General features: G+C 38.4%; 1 protein-coding gene across 3 annotated transcripts; it reads left to right on the top strand.

The window, feature by feature from the left end:
* Window positions 1–1,305: 1,305 nt before the first annotated feature.
* atf7b (activating transcription factor 7b) lies at window positions 1,306–16,676 on the top strand. Of its 3 annotated transcripts, XM_088338440.1 has the most exons (13): window positions 1,348–1,387; window positions 2,530–2,600; window positions 3,282–3,343; window positions 3,439–3,535; window positions 3,656–3,783; window positions 3,895–4,041; window positions 4,463–4,620; window positions 6,004–6,100; window positions 6,185–6,304; window positions 6,419–6,577; window positions 7,220–7,408; window positions 9,744–9,849; window positions 9,996–16,676. In XM_088338440.1, the coding sequence occupies exons 3-13, from the start codon at window positions 3,296–3,298 to the stop codon at window positions 10,229–10,231; spliced, it is 1,485 nt and encodes a 494-aa protein (XP_088194566.1). In that variant the 5' UTR covers window positions 1,348–1,387; window positions 2,530–2,600; window positions 3,282–3,295; the 3' UTR covers window positions 10,232–16,676. The 3 variants fall into 3 exon arrangements, with proteins under 3 accessions (XP_088194565.1, XP_088194567.1, XP_088194566.1); XM_088338439.1 differs by lacking the exon at window positions 2,530–2,600 and having other exon boundaries at window positions 1,306–1,387; XM_088338441.1 differs by lacking the exon at window positions 2,530–2,600 and having other exon boundaries at window positions 1,306–1,387; window positions 9,968–10,139.
* The last annotated feature ends 2,578 nt before the right edge of the window (window positions 16,677–19,254 follow it).

A 19,254-nucleotide genomic window follows, 5' to 3' on the forward strand; every position in this document is an offset into this window, starting at 1 on the left:
CGTTTTTGGTCGTAACGTAATTTTTTTGTAGTCAGGCACTTTGGTTAACTCCGCAAGTGGTGGGGAGTGGTAGGGGGATCCTGAGAATGCAAATCACTAGTGTTTGTGTGTGAAAATGGGATCGCAGGGAAGCAAACGGGCATGGCTAATGTAAACAAAGCTAATGTCGAACGGGGAAAAGGATAAAGAGTTCAACCTTACGCACATCGGATTTCAGTAGTGTGCAACATAAAAATCTTTATTTTAATGTAGCATCACCACAGAAGGATGTGATGCTGATGGTTTGCAGTTTTTTACAGTCCGTTCATTTATGAAAAACATCAAACCACCGCGAGATATTGTACAACTTTGCCAAGTGCTAAAACAAAAATTTGAAAGTGTTTAATTGAATAAGGCAAGTACAAACAAAATTGGCTTGGAAAAAAAAAAATAGAGTAACGTTTTCAAGAAACAAGGTTCTGTAGAAATAGTTAACCAAATAATACAAAATAAAGACCTGTTTAAATGCATACAAAGGGGGATATTCATAAATATATTATAAAACCCTTGAACACTGAGAATGTTCATCAAAGATTCAATCAAAAAAGCTGAATGAAAATGCTTCCGCGGTTTGCGCGCCGGATGTCAGGTTTTTGAACCTTCACAATAAGATTTACGTACATAATTTGAACATGCACTAATACAGTATAAACACACGGTAATTCTACTGATGTACAGTATTCAAAAACATTTTAAGCAGTGTTTAAGCAAATAACCATAAAAATAATCATCAGTTACATATTGTGCAGTCCTTTGAGACATTTTTGTGATTAAGGGCTATATAAATAAATGTGTCTTGACTTGACAAATTAGGTAATTTATTTAATCCTGCGAAGTAATCTTTTTCTTGTTTTACAAAGAAATACCTGGAATTTGTGTCTTTTTATGTAACTGTAACCGAATACAATTATGTTTTTGTATTCTAATTACATAACACCGGTACGTGTATTCCGTTACTCCCCAAACCTGCCCGCAGGCAACACGTTGGAGACCCCTGGTAGCAATGAAGCATTTGTAACTGGAAAATATATTCGCTTGTCTAAACTTGCTTTAAGTCCGATTTCCGTTCATCTTCAGTGGAAGGGTGACGTTTTAACTGAGTCACGTCATTGTTTTTGTATTTCTTCAATTCGAATTCGGTGTAAATGCGCTTTAGACAGTCACTTGGTTGTGTTTACATTCCCTCGTAGCGAGTTTTCGTAACACTACCTGTGGTTTGTAACTCTCGCGAGATTTGGGGATGGGAATGTCAAGTGTCAACAACGAAGAGACGACAGCACCGCAGCGTCGGTGTCCGGACGGAGCAGGGAGGGGAGCGAAGAGGCTGCTCGAAAGGCGGGTGAGCCCGGTAAGCCCTCTTTTGCTTCTCCCGTTTATTATCTAATTAAACATGTTCTCATATTTTCATATGATCATCACGATAACACCTTACATTGGAAACGTGTTTTCGTTTCGTGGTTAATTTTGAGGTTTTGCGAGAACCTGAACCTGCTCAATGTAAGCTAGCAGCTAGCATATTTTTAGCTGACATGTTGTTATGAGCCGACTGAAATAATTTCATTTTTTTTTTAAATATTGCCGCCCAAAAACTTGCATATTTGAGGTGTAAGGATTCCTTATAGGGTTCTGTGACGTTACTTTTCAGATTTGAGGTAACGTCATTCCAGTCAATTAGCGCACGTTAGCCCTGGGCCTGGCCCACACCTAGCTATGGAATATATCATTTGGAGCCACCTACTATTATGTAGTCAATTTCCATACATAGGTAAAATGTTACTAATATCTTATTGTAAGCTTTGAATATGTAATGACAGATTTATTATCCATAATCCCCTTCCCGATTTGACCCCATCGGCGTCCGTAGTTCAGATGATGCTGTCAAGTATATCGCAAAACATTGCTTGTACTGTATACCATCTGGTATTCCTTCTTCCAAGTGAATATTGCAAGCTTCTTTCCCCCGGTCCATAAGGTGCACCTAAAAAACCCAAATTAGCGCCATACATACCTCTGATTTTGTTCCATACGAATGCATACAGTACAGCGTTGCAATATGAGGTTTTTGGGTACAGTAATTGTGCAATGATTGATCGGTCGATAAACATTCCTAACTAAAATTAAAACGATGTATGAAACAAAACGTCGTGGCAGTGAAAGCGCCAACACTTAATCATGCTACCTCCAGTGGTACAGATGACATGAAAATGCAATAGAGTATATCTCATTTTCAAACTACTATTACTCGGTGTCAGAAACGAATGTCAGAGATGGGAGAAAACAGTCTTTCAACAAAATACTATACAAGCTCTTTTACGCACATATACATATAAAAACCGCAACGTTATTCACACACATCTAATGAGGTGAAGATCATGTCTAACCTATCAGAATGCAGAACAAAATGCACTATGCAAATCATTGTTTCTGGCACTGTGTGTAAAAATGTTATAATGAGATAAAATCAAATGCCTTGTATATCATCTATTTTAGTTGTCGGCAACCATCGGGCTGCGGACTGATACCAGGCCGTGGGTCATTTGGTAACGTGCTGCACAGAAAGAGTAAAAAGTTGTTTTATTTTTTGCTCATTTGTGTATAAAGTGATTTTTTTTTTTTTCCAAAGCTTGGGTGCGCGTTTTACAGCACTAGAGTACCGTATTTTAGCAGTAGTTGTTCAGTCAAAAAATATCGCAGACCACATTTGCAGAATATTGGATGCAACAGGAATTGAAACCGGATCTCAGTGATTAGAGCGCCAATTCCTAACCTCATGCGGCCAAGAATAAAATTGTTTATTGACAACGTAAACTATAAACCTATCAAAATAAAATATACTATGTATTTATTTAATTTCTTTTGAAGTCAGATAGACGAAAAAGATGTTTCTCTTGTCTTGCTTTTTTGCATTTATTTGTATCTTTCAGCATGGTACTGTGACTAGAAATAATTCGATACTGAGATCAAATCTAAAGCCTTGACCTATCTAATCTACATCCCTGGTGATTATACAGTGGATTTATGCTAATTCTTCCTATCATTTATGTTATTTTTAGGCCAGGACGCATGAATATTGTCAGACTTTAGATGGGTTTGGGGTACAGAAAAGGTTGGGGACCACTGATGTCGATATTAAATCAACATAAATGCGGGTTACTGCTCATTCACAAATATAGGGTTTGTTGTTGTTTTGTTGTTGTGGTTGTCGTTTTTAACCCCCCAAAAAATCTTGAAAACATTTTCAGAACTTAAGTTAGAGATGGGGGATGACCGCCCATTTGTCTGCACTGCCCCTGGATGTGGTCAGGTAATTCAATGTTTTTTTTTTGTTTTGTTTTTTTTAACAAACACACATACAAAAATGGCTGTATTTGTGTTTTGCCCATTTTCCCATTATTGCAGAGATTCACCAATGAAGATCACCTTTCTGTGCATAAACACAAACATGAAATGACGTTAAAATTCGGTCCTGCTAGAACAGACTCTGTTATTATAGCAGGTAATTTTCATAGATTTTGGCTCTGCATATTTATGCATTGTGAGAAACTTTACATTCTTAATTATGTTTGTTTGTTTGTTTGTCTTCTACTCGTTTGTTCATTTGTCTCAACACCCTCAGACCAGACCCCCACACCGACACGTTTCTTAAAGAACTGTGAGGAAGTTGGACTGTTCAATGATCTGGCCAATTCCTTTGAACATGACTTTTGCAAAGTGCAGGAAGAGGAGCACAGGACAAAAAATGCTGTGAGAATGCATATTCAAATAAATAGACTGGTTCACCAAATCCGGACATTAAGGGGACATTGTTTTGTTTCAATATTTAAGACAATTTTCATTTGCTTTTCCCTTTCCAAGGCTTCAACTTTACAAACACAACCAGTGACTTCACAAATAAAATGTACAGTAAAGGATGAGGATGATGATCCTTTAGAAGTGGATTCTTCTCCACCTGGTAGTCCAGATTCTTCTTCCAGCATGTCTGACATAAGCAAAGACTCAAGGGTGAGAAAAACTACTGAATAACTGGTTTTGATGAAATCCTCAATAGACTAGTTTTCGGTTGAGCAAGCAATGGTTAGAAAGTTAAAATACCAAGGTTTTGTGAAATTGGGAAAAAACAAGGCTGAAAAAAGGTGAAACAATTTTACCATTAAATTGAAGCTAAAACTATCTCCTCATCGGGGAGGAGTTTAACGAAATCATCTGATATAACAAATTGTATGCACATTGCCTTATATTTTGTTTTCTGACTTTTAATTACCACTCAAATCAAATCATAAATATGTTGAAGAAAATAATTTCTCCCACCATTTACTACCCTCCCAATAAACCCCTTGAAAAGGCTAATAAGGCATAGAGTTCTGCATTTTTTGCTTTCATCAAGCTAATTTTGAATCCATTCCTTTTTTTCCCCCAAAACCAGGAGATTGTGACAAAGCCCGTGGCAAGTTCTGCCCCAACGCCAACTATTGTGCGTCCAGGTTCTCTGCCTCTACACGTGAGCAACGACGCATTACATCCTACGCTTCCATCGCCCACATCCGTCATCACGCAGGCTCCGCCCTCCAACCGGCAACTCAAGTAATTTTTTTTGTGTCTGATTATGACTTGTGGAAGTGGTCCTCAGAACTTTGACCATTGGGCAACATTTTCAAATGCTTTATGGAATTATTGATTGATCAATTGTTTGACTTTTGCAAGGTTACGATGCTCTCAAAATCAACGACTTTATGAACCAAATGAGAAAAACAAAAAGAAAAAAAGGGCTTGCCCCTTTATATTCTTCACAATTCACTTTTCACAACAATGTACTCAGGCAATAACATGATAATACCAGTATTATATAAAAAACAAATGTTGCAATTTTATCATCATCATTGTTACATATGTTCACTTCAGTTTCATCTCAACACAGTGACATTACATATATACCATCATTTCTGGACTATCGAGCGACATTCTCAGCTATATCACTTTTCAGTTCTGCTGTGATTAGTTTAGATGACATGTTTCAGATCATGTGTCTGTTCAATACAGAGATTACAAAGACGAGCAAATATTTCCTATTGCGCTAAAAGAAAAAGAATAATAATAATAATAATAATAATTTCCTTGTATTGTCATTCTGTGTAACAATGTACACAGAACGAAATGTCGATTGCACCTGACCCGTTGTAGCGAGCCGATGCAGCCGCAGCCAACAGAGGGCGCCGCCGACCACTTTTTAAGTCTTAGGAATGACTCGGCCGGGGCGCGAACCACCGACCTCCCAGTCTCAAAGCGGGCGCCTTACCATCTGACTGCTGCGTCAATGTTGGCCCTATATTTTCAGATGACGGTACTAGGGCAACCATACTGTATAGAATAGTGCCAGATCGCAACACGTACATGTCTCTTTATGCTGTTATTCGTGGTTTCTGCAGTAATGGACCAAATTGCATTTGTTCAGTATCTTTCATTGAGGATTAAAAGAATCTTCAGCAACCTGACATTGACGCTGATGATACGGAAAGAGAAGTGTGGTGTAATTTATGGGTGTAAAAGTTGAAACATCGTGAGTACCTTGCAAATATTGAATAAAGTACTGTTAAAAATCCCGTTTTACCTGCGTTATTTATTAAATGTATAATATTGCCACAAACATGTACTAATATCTCTTGAGGGCGTCATGTTTCCAGATGTCACTGCGATGTTTCATACTTAGCGTGCTTGCGTCGAGGAAAAGAGCAGCTCAAAATAAGAAAAAAACTATATCAAGCCACAGTGTTTAAAATGAAGGAAAAACATAGCAGTTGTTAAATTCTGGAATTAGCGGTATACATTTTTTGTGAAAAGATAAACAAAATCAACGTATGACAGTCAAAGTCAATGGGGGAATGTATAAGCAGACTATACATTTTGTGTTGTTATAATATGGGTAGAAAGGAACAGAAATACCAAGTTAAATATGTATGTTGTCCACAGCTCACCGACAAGCTCTTATCCCCTCATAAGGCACCTTGCGAATGGGCAAACAGTCCCGCTTCTGCCCAGTCCTGTGCAGATGACCTCAGTCATATCTGTGAGTCTTTCTGAAAGTAAACAACAAATCTTATTACAGTATTTCTAACTATCTCATTCATACCCTGTTCAATATTGTGAACAGCTTGCAAGACCTGGAAACTCGGTGCCGAATATTCCTGGGATTCCAGGACCCCCGCTGGGTGGGGCCAGTAGTGGTTCATCTTCCCCATCAGGTTATCATCTGCAATCTGAGACAAAGATGGTGAGATGAGTTAAGATATACCCACCTTTTTCAATTGCATCATCTTCAAGAGCGTGTCAGCCATTCTTCTGCTTAGTGTGGAATTTATCGGTTGTCTCATCTATGTTTCTGCAGCGCTTAAAGGCAGCCCTAAGTAATCATGGTTTAGGAGCACACGATAGTAGTAGCAGCAGCGGTGGCGGGGCAGGATCCTTCCCAGCTGTACCACAAAAGCAGGAACAGAGCCAACAGCCTACTCAAAATTCAGATGCTCCATCACCTGCCCAACCACAGGTAGTAAACCAGACCTATTTAATTACAAATTGAGTTGGGCCCTAATTTTAGATTATTAAGCACACATGTTCCCTGTAAACAGCTGATCCTGACCGGCTACTGATACATATCTTGCACTTTAAATCCATGTATTTTATTTTAAGATAAATTTGATATGAAATGATAATAAGGCATTTATCCTGTCGATGAATTAGAATACAAATGTTAGCGGTTATGCTATAATGAAGCCTAATTACCGCATTTGTTCGTGTATATTGGCATTCATGTGCAATGGGCAGACCAATTTTTTTAATAGAAATCTGTATAGAATTTTGTTTTAATTACTCTCAGGTCAAACTTTGTGCTTAGATGACACGGGAATTCAACCCGGGTAGTGACGGTGAGGACACCGAATTCCGACCGCAGAACACCAATGGTATAGATGACAAAAAGGCAGTAGATTTGGACTCATCACACTAATTTTAGACCTGGTACTAGAGATGAATGCTAATTTAATTGTGAGATTTACATGATACAATGAGGTTCATTTATTTCTTTTTTTTTCAGCTAGAAAAATATTGGGTTATTTTACTTTCATAGGGATCCACCCAAACGCAGCTGCTTAGTTAACACTTTTCTTATCAAGACAAATCTCATCTCTAGGTGTCCCCCGCACAGCCAACTGGAGGCCGGCGGCGGCGAGCCTCTGAGATGGACCCTGATGAGAGGAGGCAGCGTTTTCTCGAAAGAAATCGAGCGGCTGCTTCACGCTGCAGGCAGAAGAGGAAGATTTGGGTCAATTCGTTGGAAAAGAAGGCAGATGACCTCGCCAGCATGAATGTCTCTCTCTCGGTGAGTCTTTGAAAGTGAACTGCAGACTACTTTTGTGTATAAAAATGCCTGAGATAAACTCAACTTTATTGATAAAAAAAGTGAATTAAACCAAATTTATGTTTATAAAATTTTCAAACGAAAGCTCTGTCTTATACAGAAGTGATATTTGGGCCACTTAACAGTTACTGGCACGGCTGTTTTTCAATGCCTTGATTTCTGCTAATAGTGCATACTAGAGGTAGGTGTGAGCCTAAAAAAATGCAGCCCGACCCTGCCCGCAAGTATTGACACTCGACCCGAGCCGACTAATTAACTTGGTTGAAGACCGCTCCTGAAGCCAAACAAAAATGTTATATTTTTGCCGGGCCGCCGCCGGACCAATTAATGTGATTTTGCAGGACTAGCCTGACAAAAACTGAAATTTTATATTTCATTTGTGAAGACTGTGGATGTATAAGTTTCAACACTTTTCTTTATGAAAATATCATAGCCTGTAATTTTTACCATCCGTTTGCATTTTGGGCACTAAAAAAAGATTTCTTAAGGTTAAAATGATGTACATATTTGTATAAACGTGATAAATGCATTTCAACAACAAATTAATGCTGGGACACAGAAAAGATGCCAGACAACAAGCGGAAAAGAGAGATCTTGATGCGTACTTGGCTAATTACATGAAGAAAATCCGTAGCCCACTAGTCTTCAAATAGATTTGTGCTGCTCAAATCAATGAGAAAAGATACACGAAATTGTTATTTCTCTAGTCTGAAGATGGAGAATCTAAGGAAATGATCGAAGAGCAAATGCATAAACCCAGATAATAAATTATTTTTTAACTTTTTAACATTTTAACTTCACTCTTAATGGCGTGTATTTGCCTTTCCAGTTCACCTTTTTTTAGTTTATCTTTTACTTGTCACTGCTCAACTTTGGCAGTCAAAGTAGATGCAGGCTAAATTGCGGAGGGGGAGAATATTAAATTAATAAATCTGTTTAAAATAAATAAATAAATATAAATATGAATAAATAAATATGTTTTCGTTTTCATAAGTTATTTTTTAAGGTTGCCTGTCATGTTGACGGATTCCTTTCAGGTTGAAATTCAATTGCGCCATTAACCACAGCATCAATACGTTCTTAGGAGAGAGGGTCAGTGGGACAATAAAGAACAACGACAAATGGATCCAAAAAAATGCAGCGGCTCAGAAAGATGAGTGGAGAAGTGAATAAAAAAAGGTAGCTGCCAGCCTGCCAGAAACTCATCAAAAGAAAAATAGTGGATGAAAAAAATACAGCTTGAGAGGGCAGTGAATTTTAAAGAGAAAAAAAAGCAGCGCTGCAGCGACAGAGAAGCCCGACCCAAAGCCCGAACTAATGATTGACATTTCAGGCCCGACCGACCAGAAATTAGGGTTTGGGTTTAAGATACCTCTAGTGCATACGCAGGTATTGATGGGAAAAAAAGACACATTAAACAAAATAATATATAACAACATTTTGACATTTTTTTCACATTTCTTCAATTTTTTTCTGCTTCATTTGAAAACCACACTTTCAGAGTTGTTAACCATGTCGTTCTTTTTTTGCATTTATAGCATTCAGGATGACTTTCTGTTCCATCCTTTCTCTTAACATTTGTTTCTGGTACCGCGCCTAAAAATAGTGTGATCTTATGATAAGACCTAATGCCTTTTCATAGGTGGTCTAGTAGTTGGGATCTTGCACACTCTCCATCAAAACTCATCTGTATTCAGATATGTTATCTATGTTACTGGTGGTTTAGTGGTAAGGATTTGGCACCTTCTCCATCGAAACTCATCTGCAGTCATAAATATTTTACAGATCAAACATTGCACAAGTACTGTAATATACTACTTGTGTATAATGCACACCTAAACTGTGTATTCTCTTTTGGGTTAAAAAATGGGAGTTATATATGAATGAATACGGTATTTAATTTATAATATATATGTGTAGCGACATTTTCTTAAATGAAAACGTAATTTGTGCAATTATTTTACATTAAACAGTTGCAATTACTTGAAATACCATTCAATTACATGTAATTAAAAGTTACAAGAGGCCCTTTAAGGACAGCTGTTACACTGATGTGAAAATGAGTTTGACACCCCTGGTCTAGGTGAAATAATTGCAAAACATTTCATTTACTGACCACAGGCTACACACAGTATGTTCAGTACAATCCACATGTCAATTGCTAAGCATTTAAAACTTTATTGCCTCTTCAGGAAATACTGACAGGGGAAAACACTTCCAGCTCATTCAACTTCACCTTTTAGGAATTTCTTGTAACTACAGTAATTATCTGCCTTTGGGTTTCTGTCTCTCTCAGAATGAAGTAACGCTCCTAAGGAATGAGGTGGCTCAGCTGAAGCAGCTCCTCCTTGCCCACAAAGATTGCCCCGTCACGGTTATGCAGAAGAAAGCTGCTTTCTTAGGTGAGCCTCATGCAAAACCAAATCATCAGTAACGCGGTGGTGTACACATGTGCTTTCTATACAAGCCATCTTGCCATCTCATCCATCTAATGTGTCCCCACTCGCTCACCTCTCTAAGGGTGAATGTTTCTCTATCTGCCTTTTAGCTGCAGGAGGAGAGGAAGGGTCCCGCGAGATTTCCGCTGAACCTATCGGATCCCCGGCCGCGGTCATCCAGCATGGGCCCTCTCCTTCAGCACCGCCCTCCAGCCCGGGGCCTACCATTAACGGCATGAGCGTTCGAGCTGCCGAGGCTGTCGCCATGTCCGTTTTGGCGGGCATGGGATCAGGCCAACCAGCGGGTGTCGTCATGGTGACGCAATCCCAGCCAAGCCCAAGATGATGTGCTGACGCAGGTAGCCAGTATCAACTCAAGCGGCATTTTGGAGGTCGGACTCGTGCCCCGTGATAAACTGAGGAAGTCCCCCTCAGTCCCGTTCCACTTCCTAGAGATAAAAAAACCCTCTTTCCCTCACGGCCGATGATAATCATGCAAGGACACGGCATCAGGCCTCTTCTTCTCTACATTGCTGTGAAAAAGTGTTTGTCTCCTTCCGTGTTTTCTTTGCATCGGTATAGCTTACAAAGGTTTCAGATCATTAAACTAATTTTATTCAGACACAGAGACAACCCAAGAAAATGCAGTTTTGAAATGTTGATTCAATTTTTTAAGGCATAAAAAAAAATCCAAACTTATCTTGCCCTATGTGAAAAAGTGGTGGCAGTGTGATGGTCTGGGGCTGCTTTTGCTGCGTCAGGACAACTTGCTGTGGTTGACTGAATAATGATTCCAGTGTTGAACAGAAGATCCTGAAGGAGAAAGTCCGGCCATCAGTTCGTGCCATCAAACTTAAGCGCCCTTGGATCCTGCAGCGGGACAATAATCTGAAACACAGCAGCAAGTTTTGGAGTGGCCAAGTCAAAGTGGTGGGAGCTAAAACGGGCATTTTATACTAGAAAACTCTCCAATATGGCACGTTTGAAACAATTTTGCAAATAATAGTGGGCCAAAGTTTCTCCACAGCGTTGTGAAAGACTCATTACCAATCACTGTAAATGTTTGATTTCTGTTAACGCTGCCAAAGGTGGCCAAATTTGCTATTAGCTACAGTGGGAAATTACTTTTTCACATAGGTCCAGATAGGCCTAGATTTTTTTTTCGTGCCTTGATACATTGAATCAACATTTCAAAACTGCATTTTATATTTCCCTGGGTTGTCTCTGTGTGATATTAACATTAAAAACGTTTGCGAGTTATAAATATGCCAAAATTCAGACATCAGGAAGGGGGCAAACACTTTTTCACGGCACTGTATGTAAATAAGGAAAACACTGCAGACTTTTCAGTCACATCCTTTATCGGAATGACAAGTATGAATGAAAAATTGTCATCAGTCTGTGCTCACTTGAGTCCCACACAAAATTCAGTGCCTGTCTGTGTGTGGCTGCAATGTGTCTGACTGAATATTTGACCATGAGAAAGCGTTCAAAGTCTGAATAGGCTCCCTCGTTCCCTCCCAAACATTGTTGTCATGATGCAGTGACCTTCAGGTGACTTTTATTGTTTTCTATCAGACCCTTTAATTACAGAGGTAAGATCGGGCCTAAAAGAATCCAGCCAGACTTCACCTAAGCCCGACCCAGCCCGAGCCTGACAATTCTGATTTGCAGAACCAATCCTGAAGCAAATCTGAAATTTCACAATTTATTTGTGAGGACTTGGGAGGAGAGGTGATTCATGATAAAAATAATTAAAGCCTGTCTTTTGTATAATAATCTAAGTCAAATGAAACTGTATAATCATTTAAATTTTTTTATATTTTAGTGTGTCCAGAAGTTACATTAACCGACAATATTCCACCATTGGCGGATTTTTTTTTTCAGGGGTGCACGGAAAAAAGGTTAGGTCTGCTTGTCATTTTGACGGGTTGAAGATCAGGCTATAAACCGCAGCAGCAGTATGTCCTTAAGTATCTAAAGTATCACTTAAAGAGATGAGGAACAACAATGACGGGTGGGTAATAATAACTTTTTAAAAATCTGCAGGAGAGAATTCTAGCCAGACCCAAACATAATGATTGATATTTTAGGCCGAAATTCAGGTCTGACGTGGGCTCAAGATCTTACCTCTGTCCTGAATAGGCAGGCTCCCTTTTGTCTGATAAACGCTGTTGTACTGATGCAGTACCTTCAGGTGACTTGTTTCAGCTCTGGTGGCTTTTATTGTTTTCTATCCGACCCTATAATTTCCTACCTACCCCAAAATTGGCTCTCATATTTACCTGGATTGCCTTTAGCTTTAAAAACATTGAATTAGCATTTAAGCTTCTGCAATGTCCTAAGTATGCTTTTCCGTCCCGACTAAGATTTTCTTAGAATATTCAATAATACCTTATTCATGTATAACGGACATGTTTTTTTTTTTTTTTTTACCTAAAAAAAGAACTCAAAGTTTGGGTGCTAATATGCACGAGGTTTTACCACATTTGTGCAATGATTGAATAATATCGCTCAGCAGAGCGCAATCAAAATATTGGGCCGCGGACCGGTACCGGGCCACACACAAAGAAAAAAAGCCTTGGTTTCGCCCATATATATTTTTTTCAGAAATTGATAAACTCAAAGCGAAAAATAAAATCAAAGTGTGGGTGCGCATCACATCGAGGTTTTACAGTAGTGTATTGTAATTGAACAATGATTGGTCAGTCGTCAAATATAGCTAATGTTATTTGCTCGCATCAAATGCAGCGGGAATCGAACGCGGATTGCGGGGTGAAAGTGCCGAAACCGGCTACAAGTCCACTACGTTTGTAGATATCGAAACAAAAGGTTTTATGTCACCATCACCCTGCCACGTTGAACAATGTTGTTTTGGCTGAACTCCTTACCATAAAGCTCAGTTACAACGTAATTGCAATATAATGTAGCATTATGGGAATGATTTCAGCCAGAACAACATTGTATAACGATTGAACAATAATGTGCTCATTCAAAATAAAAAAGGCAAGACAATGCGGTACAGTGAGTACAAATGTTATGATGATAAGATAAAATATAATGCCTTTTCTCATGTCATCTATATCCCTAGTGGTCTGGTGATAACACAATGGTTTTAGGGTGATAATTGTTGTTATTATTCTAAATGTTATTAGTGGGCCGGGCCGCAAAAAATTGTCAGCCATTAAACCGGTCCTTAGTATAAAAGGCTTTGGGTTTTATCTCATCACACTATTTTTAGTCACAGTACCAGGGACTCATGTCATTTCTTTGTGCATTTCACATGTTATGGTGACAATACATTTATCACTTATAATGTTTGGAATAGAATAACATTTATTGTCATTGTGATATGTGAAATGCACAATGAAATTAACTAAAAATAGTGTAATAATAAGATAAAATCAAATGCCTTTCCATACGTCATCTATACTTCTCATGGTCCAGTGGATAGGATTTGGTGTTCTGCCCCCCGCAATCCTGGTTCGACTCCTGTTGCAGTGTTTGAACTGACAAAAGGCGAAACAAGATTTTATGCCTTAGGGGTGTGTGATATACACAAGTCCGTGTTATACACAAATAAATATGGTTTGTAAAACTTTTATCCTCTGGTAAATCTAAAAGGTTATTCAGTCACTGGTGTTGCACTCTTTAAACCACTTTGCTTTTTATCTGGAACAGGGTCTGAAACCTTTTTTTCCCCTCGCTTCACGTAATCAAATGTTGACCGCAATGGTTATGAAAATGTCCTTTCGCTGCTAGAAGTAAGCATGATTTTTCTCGTACTGTTGTTTTCTCTAGATATTTGTGTTCACTAAATATTTAAATCATTACACTTTCACCAATTTTCACAACTGTTGTTCTTTATCCAGGTTAATCATTTACACCCTGTGAAACACAAAGCTATTTTCGCCCACTTCTTTCAAAGAACATACAGTGCCTTGCAAAAGTATTGCCCCCTATTGAGTTGATATTTTGTACAACCTCTTTTTGCTGTGGTCACAAGGACAAGTCTTTTTGGGTATGTCTCTTTAAGTTTCGCACATCCTGAAAATAATATTTGCCATTTTTTCCTGACAAAACGGCTCCGGTTACTAAAGGTTTGATGGTGATCTTTTGTGCAGAGCATTTTTCAGATCTTTACACAAAACCTCTGTAGGATTGAGTTGTGGTCTTTGGCCTGGCCATTCTAACATCTTCATATTGTTAGTTTTAAACCATTCCATTTTAGATTTTGCTTGATGTTTAGCGTCCTTATCCTGTTGGAGGGTGAGCCTGCGCCCCATTCTCAGGTCTCTTGCAGACTCCAACAGGTTTTCTGCCGTAATCTCCCTGTATTTGGCTCCATTCATCAACTCCAATCATCTTCTAAGATCCAGCTGAAGAAAAGCAACCCTAGAGCATGATGCTGCCACCACCATGTTTTACAGTGGGGATAGTGTTTTCAGGATGGTGTGTAGTGTTACTCTCATGCCAAACGTATCACTTTGCATTCGGCCCAAAAAGTTCAATTTTGGTCTCATCTGACCAGAGCACCTTGTTTCACATGTGATCCGTGTCTCCTATGTGGTTTCTTGCAGAAAGGGATTTCTTCTTGCCACTCTTCCATAAATGGGAGATTTAGGCAGAGTACAACTAATAATTGTCTCACTTTAGCTGTGTATGGTGGCAGGTCATCCAATGTGCTCATAGGCCTCTGGGTTGCTTCTCTGATTAGTTTTATTTTTGTTTCGGCCAAAGGTTTAGGGGACAGCCAGGTCTTGGTAAGTTAGCAATTGTTTTATTCTCTCTATTTTTATTGTATTGCTCACACAGTGCTCTGGAAAATATGTAAATGTTAAGAAATTCATCATTTAGAGACCTAAATCCCTAGGACTCTAAATGATCAGAAGTCATCAGGGAACTTCTTGAGTCGGGCGCAATACTTTCGCTAGGTACTTTATCCGTTCATTAGATTAGTTTGGGTAAACACAGTAACTTGGCGCCAGTTGACACATTTTAATCACTGCGCTAACTATTCAATGAATGCTTTTTACCGGTTTGTCAAGTCAAATTCACTTGTGATCTTTCTGGGCCAGGCATGTTTCATTTTGAGTTTATTGTTCCGCGAAGACATAATAGATTGCGGAAAGAGAATTTGTCTGACAAGCCGCACCTTTATGCGATTTTTTTCTCAAAACAAGCCTCCAAAAACATCATAGGTAATACAAAAACGTTGACTGCATGGGTTGTTCAGATATGAGTTATGCCACTTTTTTCTTCACCATATCTTTTTAATATCAAGACGTATTATTGACTCATTCAGTGCCACAGACATATTTTCATGTGATTTGATCTTACCCCTTGTCAGAAAATTACCCTTTTTATTGTACTTATACGATATTTGGATTTCAATTTATAACTAAATTATACTCCCATTACAAAAGATGTTATTTTTCTCCCATTATCAGAAAATGTTCCTTATTTTAGAATTCTTTTTTTCTAATTTTATGAAATTTTTACTTAGGTTTATAAAAAAAAACGATATTCTTGCCCCATTGTAGAAAGTGTCTCTTATTTTAGTCCCCCCCCTTAATTTTACTAAAATTCATGACAAAAGTATACTATTATTGCAAAAATATGATAATCTTACCCCATTGTCACAAAATGTTGCTTATTTTATTTTTTTCAAATTTTATATTTTTACTGAATTTCATTACTAATTTATACTCTTTTTGGGAAAAAGAATCTTACTTCATTATCACAAAATGTCGCTTTTTTTGGTCAATTTTGCATTTATACCTCTTATACTTAGAAACGCTTTTATTTCTTCTAGCAGATTTTATAATTTTGCTTATTTTCTTTTTCTCCTTTCTTGCCTTGTTGGAAATATTTCATAAAGGGACAGTGTGCATTATTTGACCACTAGTGTCTTTTTTAAAAATCACATTTGGATATTTTGCTCAATTAACGTTTAATTTTATTTTTATTTTGCTGGATTTTTTTCTTCCAACACTAGCAAAATGTCATGTAGCTCATTTTAAATCTATTTTTTTCTAATTCTAAAAATATGTTTTCTAATTTTAAATAGGCATACTTTTCTTTAGCATTCAATCAAATTTTTGATTGTAAGCGGAGAAACCGTAAATGACGTAAAAATACGTCTCGGGCACCGAAAGTGTCAATGGCATTCAGATAACCTCTGCAGAATGATAAATACATATTTTTCCCCTGACATTTCAGTTGAGGAATGAGTTAGTGCAATATATTTTTCTATTAAGTATCAATGTGTTTGTGTGTTTGCCCCGCCACTGAGTGGAAGGCGCTCTGATGCAGAAAGAATGTGACTAGCGTGTATTTGAACGAATGAATTTTGATTGTTTGCGCGTCTGTGGAGCATTGCAGATCTCCTATTTGCTTTTCATTTGCAAAGGAGTTTTGTATCGTGGAGTAGATAAACGTGGTTGTGCGAGGTGCTTCTTTTGAGATGTCATGGTTTTTTATTTGTGATTATTTTATACTGCATCGTTCTTTCAAGACGGTCTTGTTTTTTTCCTTTGACATTGGGTCACCATAAACTGTCATTCTTTTTTTTTGTTATTCCATTTAAGTGTGTCAATGTTATGCCCCTCCCCTGATTTTTATAAACACCAGTCTTGCATCGATCTGACAGAGGGTGAACCACATACAAATGTCAATGGGAAATATTTGTTCAGAAGGAGTTTCTCAAATTCTCAGGCCTCAAGATGGGAGAACTACTTGTGTATAGTATGAATTCATTGTCTTGAGCAGATAAAATAACTTAATGGAAATTGTGTTTTGGCTGAGATTATTTCTTTCTACGTTTACATCTCACTGAAGACAAAATCACATCTTAATTTATGGAAGGTTTTGTAGGAAACGTCTGTAAAACAAAAGCTGTTTTATTGTAATGGAACAATTGTAAAACGTCACAAAACTGCAAAACTATCGTTCCAATTTTCACGGAGGAGAGTAAATTATTGACCCTTTGCACACATGTGACCTAACCAGGTGTCGACACCATGACGGACGGAAGTAAACCGTAGTAAACAGTGAGTATGGCCAGTGAACGTTAGCCAACAACAAAAAAAGTTATAGTATTGAACACCCGCAATGACTAGTCAGACGAATATTGTGCAGCAAATCTGGTCACTCGCCTTGTCGAAAAGCACAAAGACCGGAATTTAGAGAAACCGAAGATAGCATTAGCAATGCTAGCTACCGACCCATACGGTCTTCCTCCTGTGTTATTCACTGATCTAACTGAATCCTCCAGTCTGCTTGACTTCAGTCCACACGATCTGTACTACAATATAAATGGAGTATACGCGTACACCAATGCTGATCTGAAAGCTTATAATTCCTGAATACTTTCAAGTTCTTTGTATCGCTGTTCTTCGATGTGCCCAAAAAAATGCACCCCTGGCATGAAATGTCCCCCTTGAGCAAAAGTTACTAAAACGACTACATTTTTGGTGAATCTAATAGAACAGTAAAGCACAAGCATTTGCACCTTGTATAGGAATCACTATTGAGCATGTTGAAAATATTTACTTTGGCGAAATGATGTTTTATCTTCTGAATGTTCATTTCCTGTTTTACCATTAATAATTTGACAGTTATCTTTCCTTTATTAATCCTCTAACTCTGTCTCTCTTTCCTTTTTTTCTTTCCTTCTCTTTTTTTTCTTTCTCTTTCTCCCTCTCTCTATTTTAATAATAATAATAATTGTATTTTGAAGCGCTATTCAGACACCTAAGTTCGCTGTACATAAGAGTAAAACAAGAGTAAGCAAGTAATAGATAGCCAACAAAACACATTGTAGTTAAAAGGGGCCGTGTGTACGGCATATGGCCAAGAATAGGCAAGTCTGAAGAGATGAGTTTTGAGTCCGGATTTGAAGGTGGAAAGGTCCGCAGAATTTCGGAATTCAAGCGGCAATGAGTTCCAGGGCTGTGGGGCAGAGCAGCTGAAAGCTCTGCTCTTTCTCATTTCAGTCCGCTCTATTTCTCTGTATTTCTCTCTATCTCGCTATTTCTATTTTCCTTTATTTCTCTATTCTTACCGCTTACAATAATTAACATACCTGTTAACCTCCACGGCTCCATGCCCGTACAAACTGTCGTATTTTCCCGTACAAAATACAAAATAATCTTACACCATTTTCTTTTTTCGGAATGATGCATGATGGGAAATCCCCAGGCGGCAGACGCATGCGCACAGTAGCATCAGACCGCTCGCTTCGTTTGCAACAAAAAAAAAACAATACCGCTATAGAGGCTTCCGCGGCAAACTCGTTTGACTTGATTGATTTGCCGTTTCGTGATAGTCTGTGTGTTTACCGGATGGTACCCATCATTGACAAATATGCATTTTCCCGTATAGATTTTCTTTTACGTCGTACACGTCTTAAAATGCATAATAAACGTACTTTGTACGGCAAAAAACGTACAGGTTGACAGGTATGAATTCACCTGGTAATAACATGGTAAAAACAGCAGGTAGTGCAGTATAAGGTGTCGTTTTAAAAATGCAAATCAAACAAGGTGCCCTTTGCGCTAATACGTAGCAAAAAATACTTTGGTTCTTAAAAAAAGTCCGAGAGCCCTGCTTTATAGTCAGGGTTGGGTAGGATTACTTTAACTGGATTACTTTCAATGACTTTTGGATTACTCCAATACCAAATATGCTAATAAAAGACAAAAGAAACTAAATATGAATAAAATGATGACTCACAACACGTGGTAAGCTTTCTCTCCTGGCTTTGATCTCTTTGATCGCCGGCAAAACTAACATAAAATGCGACAGAAATCTCATCTCATCTCATTAGCCGTACCGCTTATCCTCATTAGGGTCGCGGGGGGGCTGGAGCCCATCCCAGCCACCTCCGGGCAGTGGGCAGTAGACACCCTGAACTGGTTGCCAGCCAATCGCAGGGCACACAGGGACAGACAACTCATTCGCTCATTCACACCTAGGGACAATTTGGACCGGCCAATTCACCTGAAATGCATGTTTTTTGGAATGTGGGAGGAAACCGGAGTGCCCGGAGGAAACCCACGCAAGCACGGGGAGAACATACAAACTCCGCACAGGAAGTCTGGAGCTGGATTTGAACCCACGACAGGTTCCCATGACATGAACTGTGCCGCATAAGCGCTAACCACTGCGCCGCCGTGCTGGTTTCTTGACAGAAATCAAATGAAAATAAATCCAAACAGCTTGCCAACATCATTTTTGCCGTTCCATGTATTCCGTTACTCCCCAAGCCTGCACAAAATTTAGTCATTTTATTCATATTTAGTTCCTTTTGTCTTTTATTAGCATATTTGGTATTGGAGTAATCCAAAAGTAATTGAAAGTAATCAA

Source organism: Urocampus carinirostris, chromosome 6, assembly GCF_059441175.1.
Source record: "Urocampus carinirostris isolate Australia breed hairy pipefish chromosome 6, RoL_Ucar_1.0, whole genome shotgun sequence".
Classification (NCBI taxonomy): domain Eukaryota; kingdom Metazoa; phylum Chordata; class Actinopteri; order Syngnathiformes; family Syngnathidae; genus Urocampus; species Urocampus carinirostris.

Excerpts from the sequence above, each read along its gene's own strand:
- atf7b (XM_088338439.1), top strand. The coding sequence starts at position 3,296 with ATGGGGGATGACCGCCCATTTGTCTGCACTGCCCCTGGATGTGGTCAG. Across the intron at positions 3,536-3,655 it reads AGACTCTGTTATTATAGCAG|ACCAGACCCCCACACCGACA; the intron begins GTAATTTTCATA and ends CAACACCCTCAG. Across the intron at positions 6,101-6,184 it reads AGATGACCTCAGTCATATCT|CTTGCAAGACCTGGAAACTC; the intron begins GTGAGTCTTTCT and ends TATTGTGAACAG.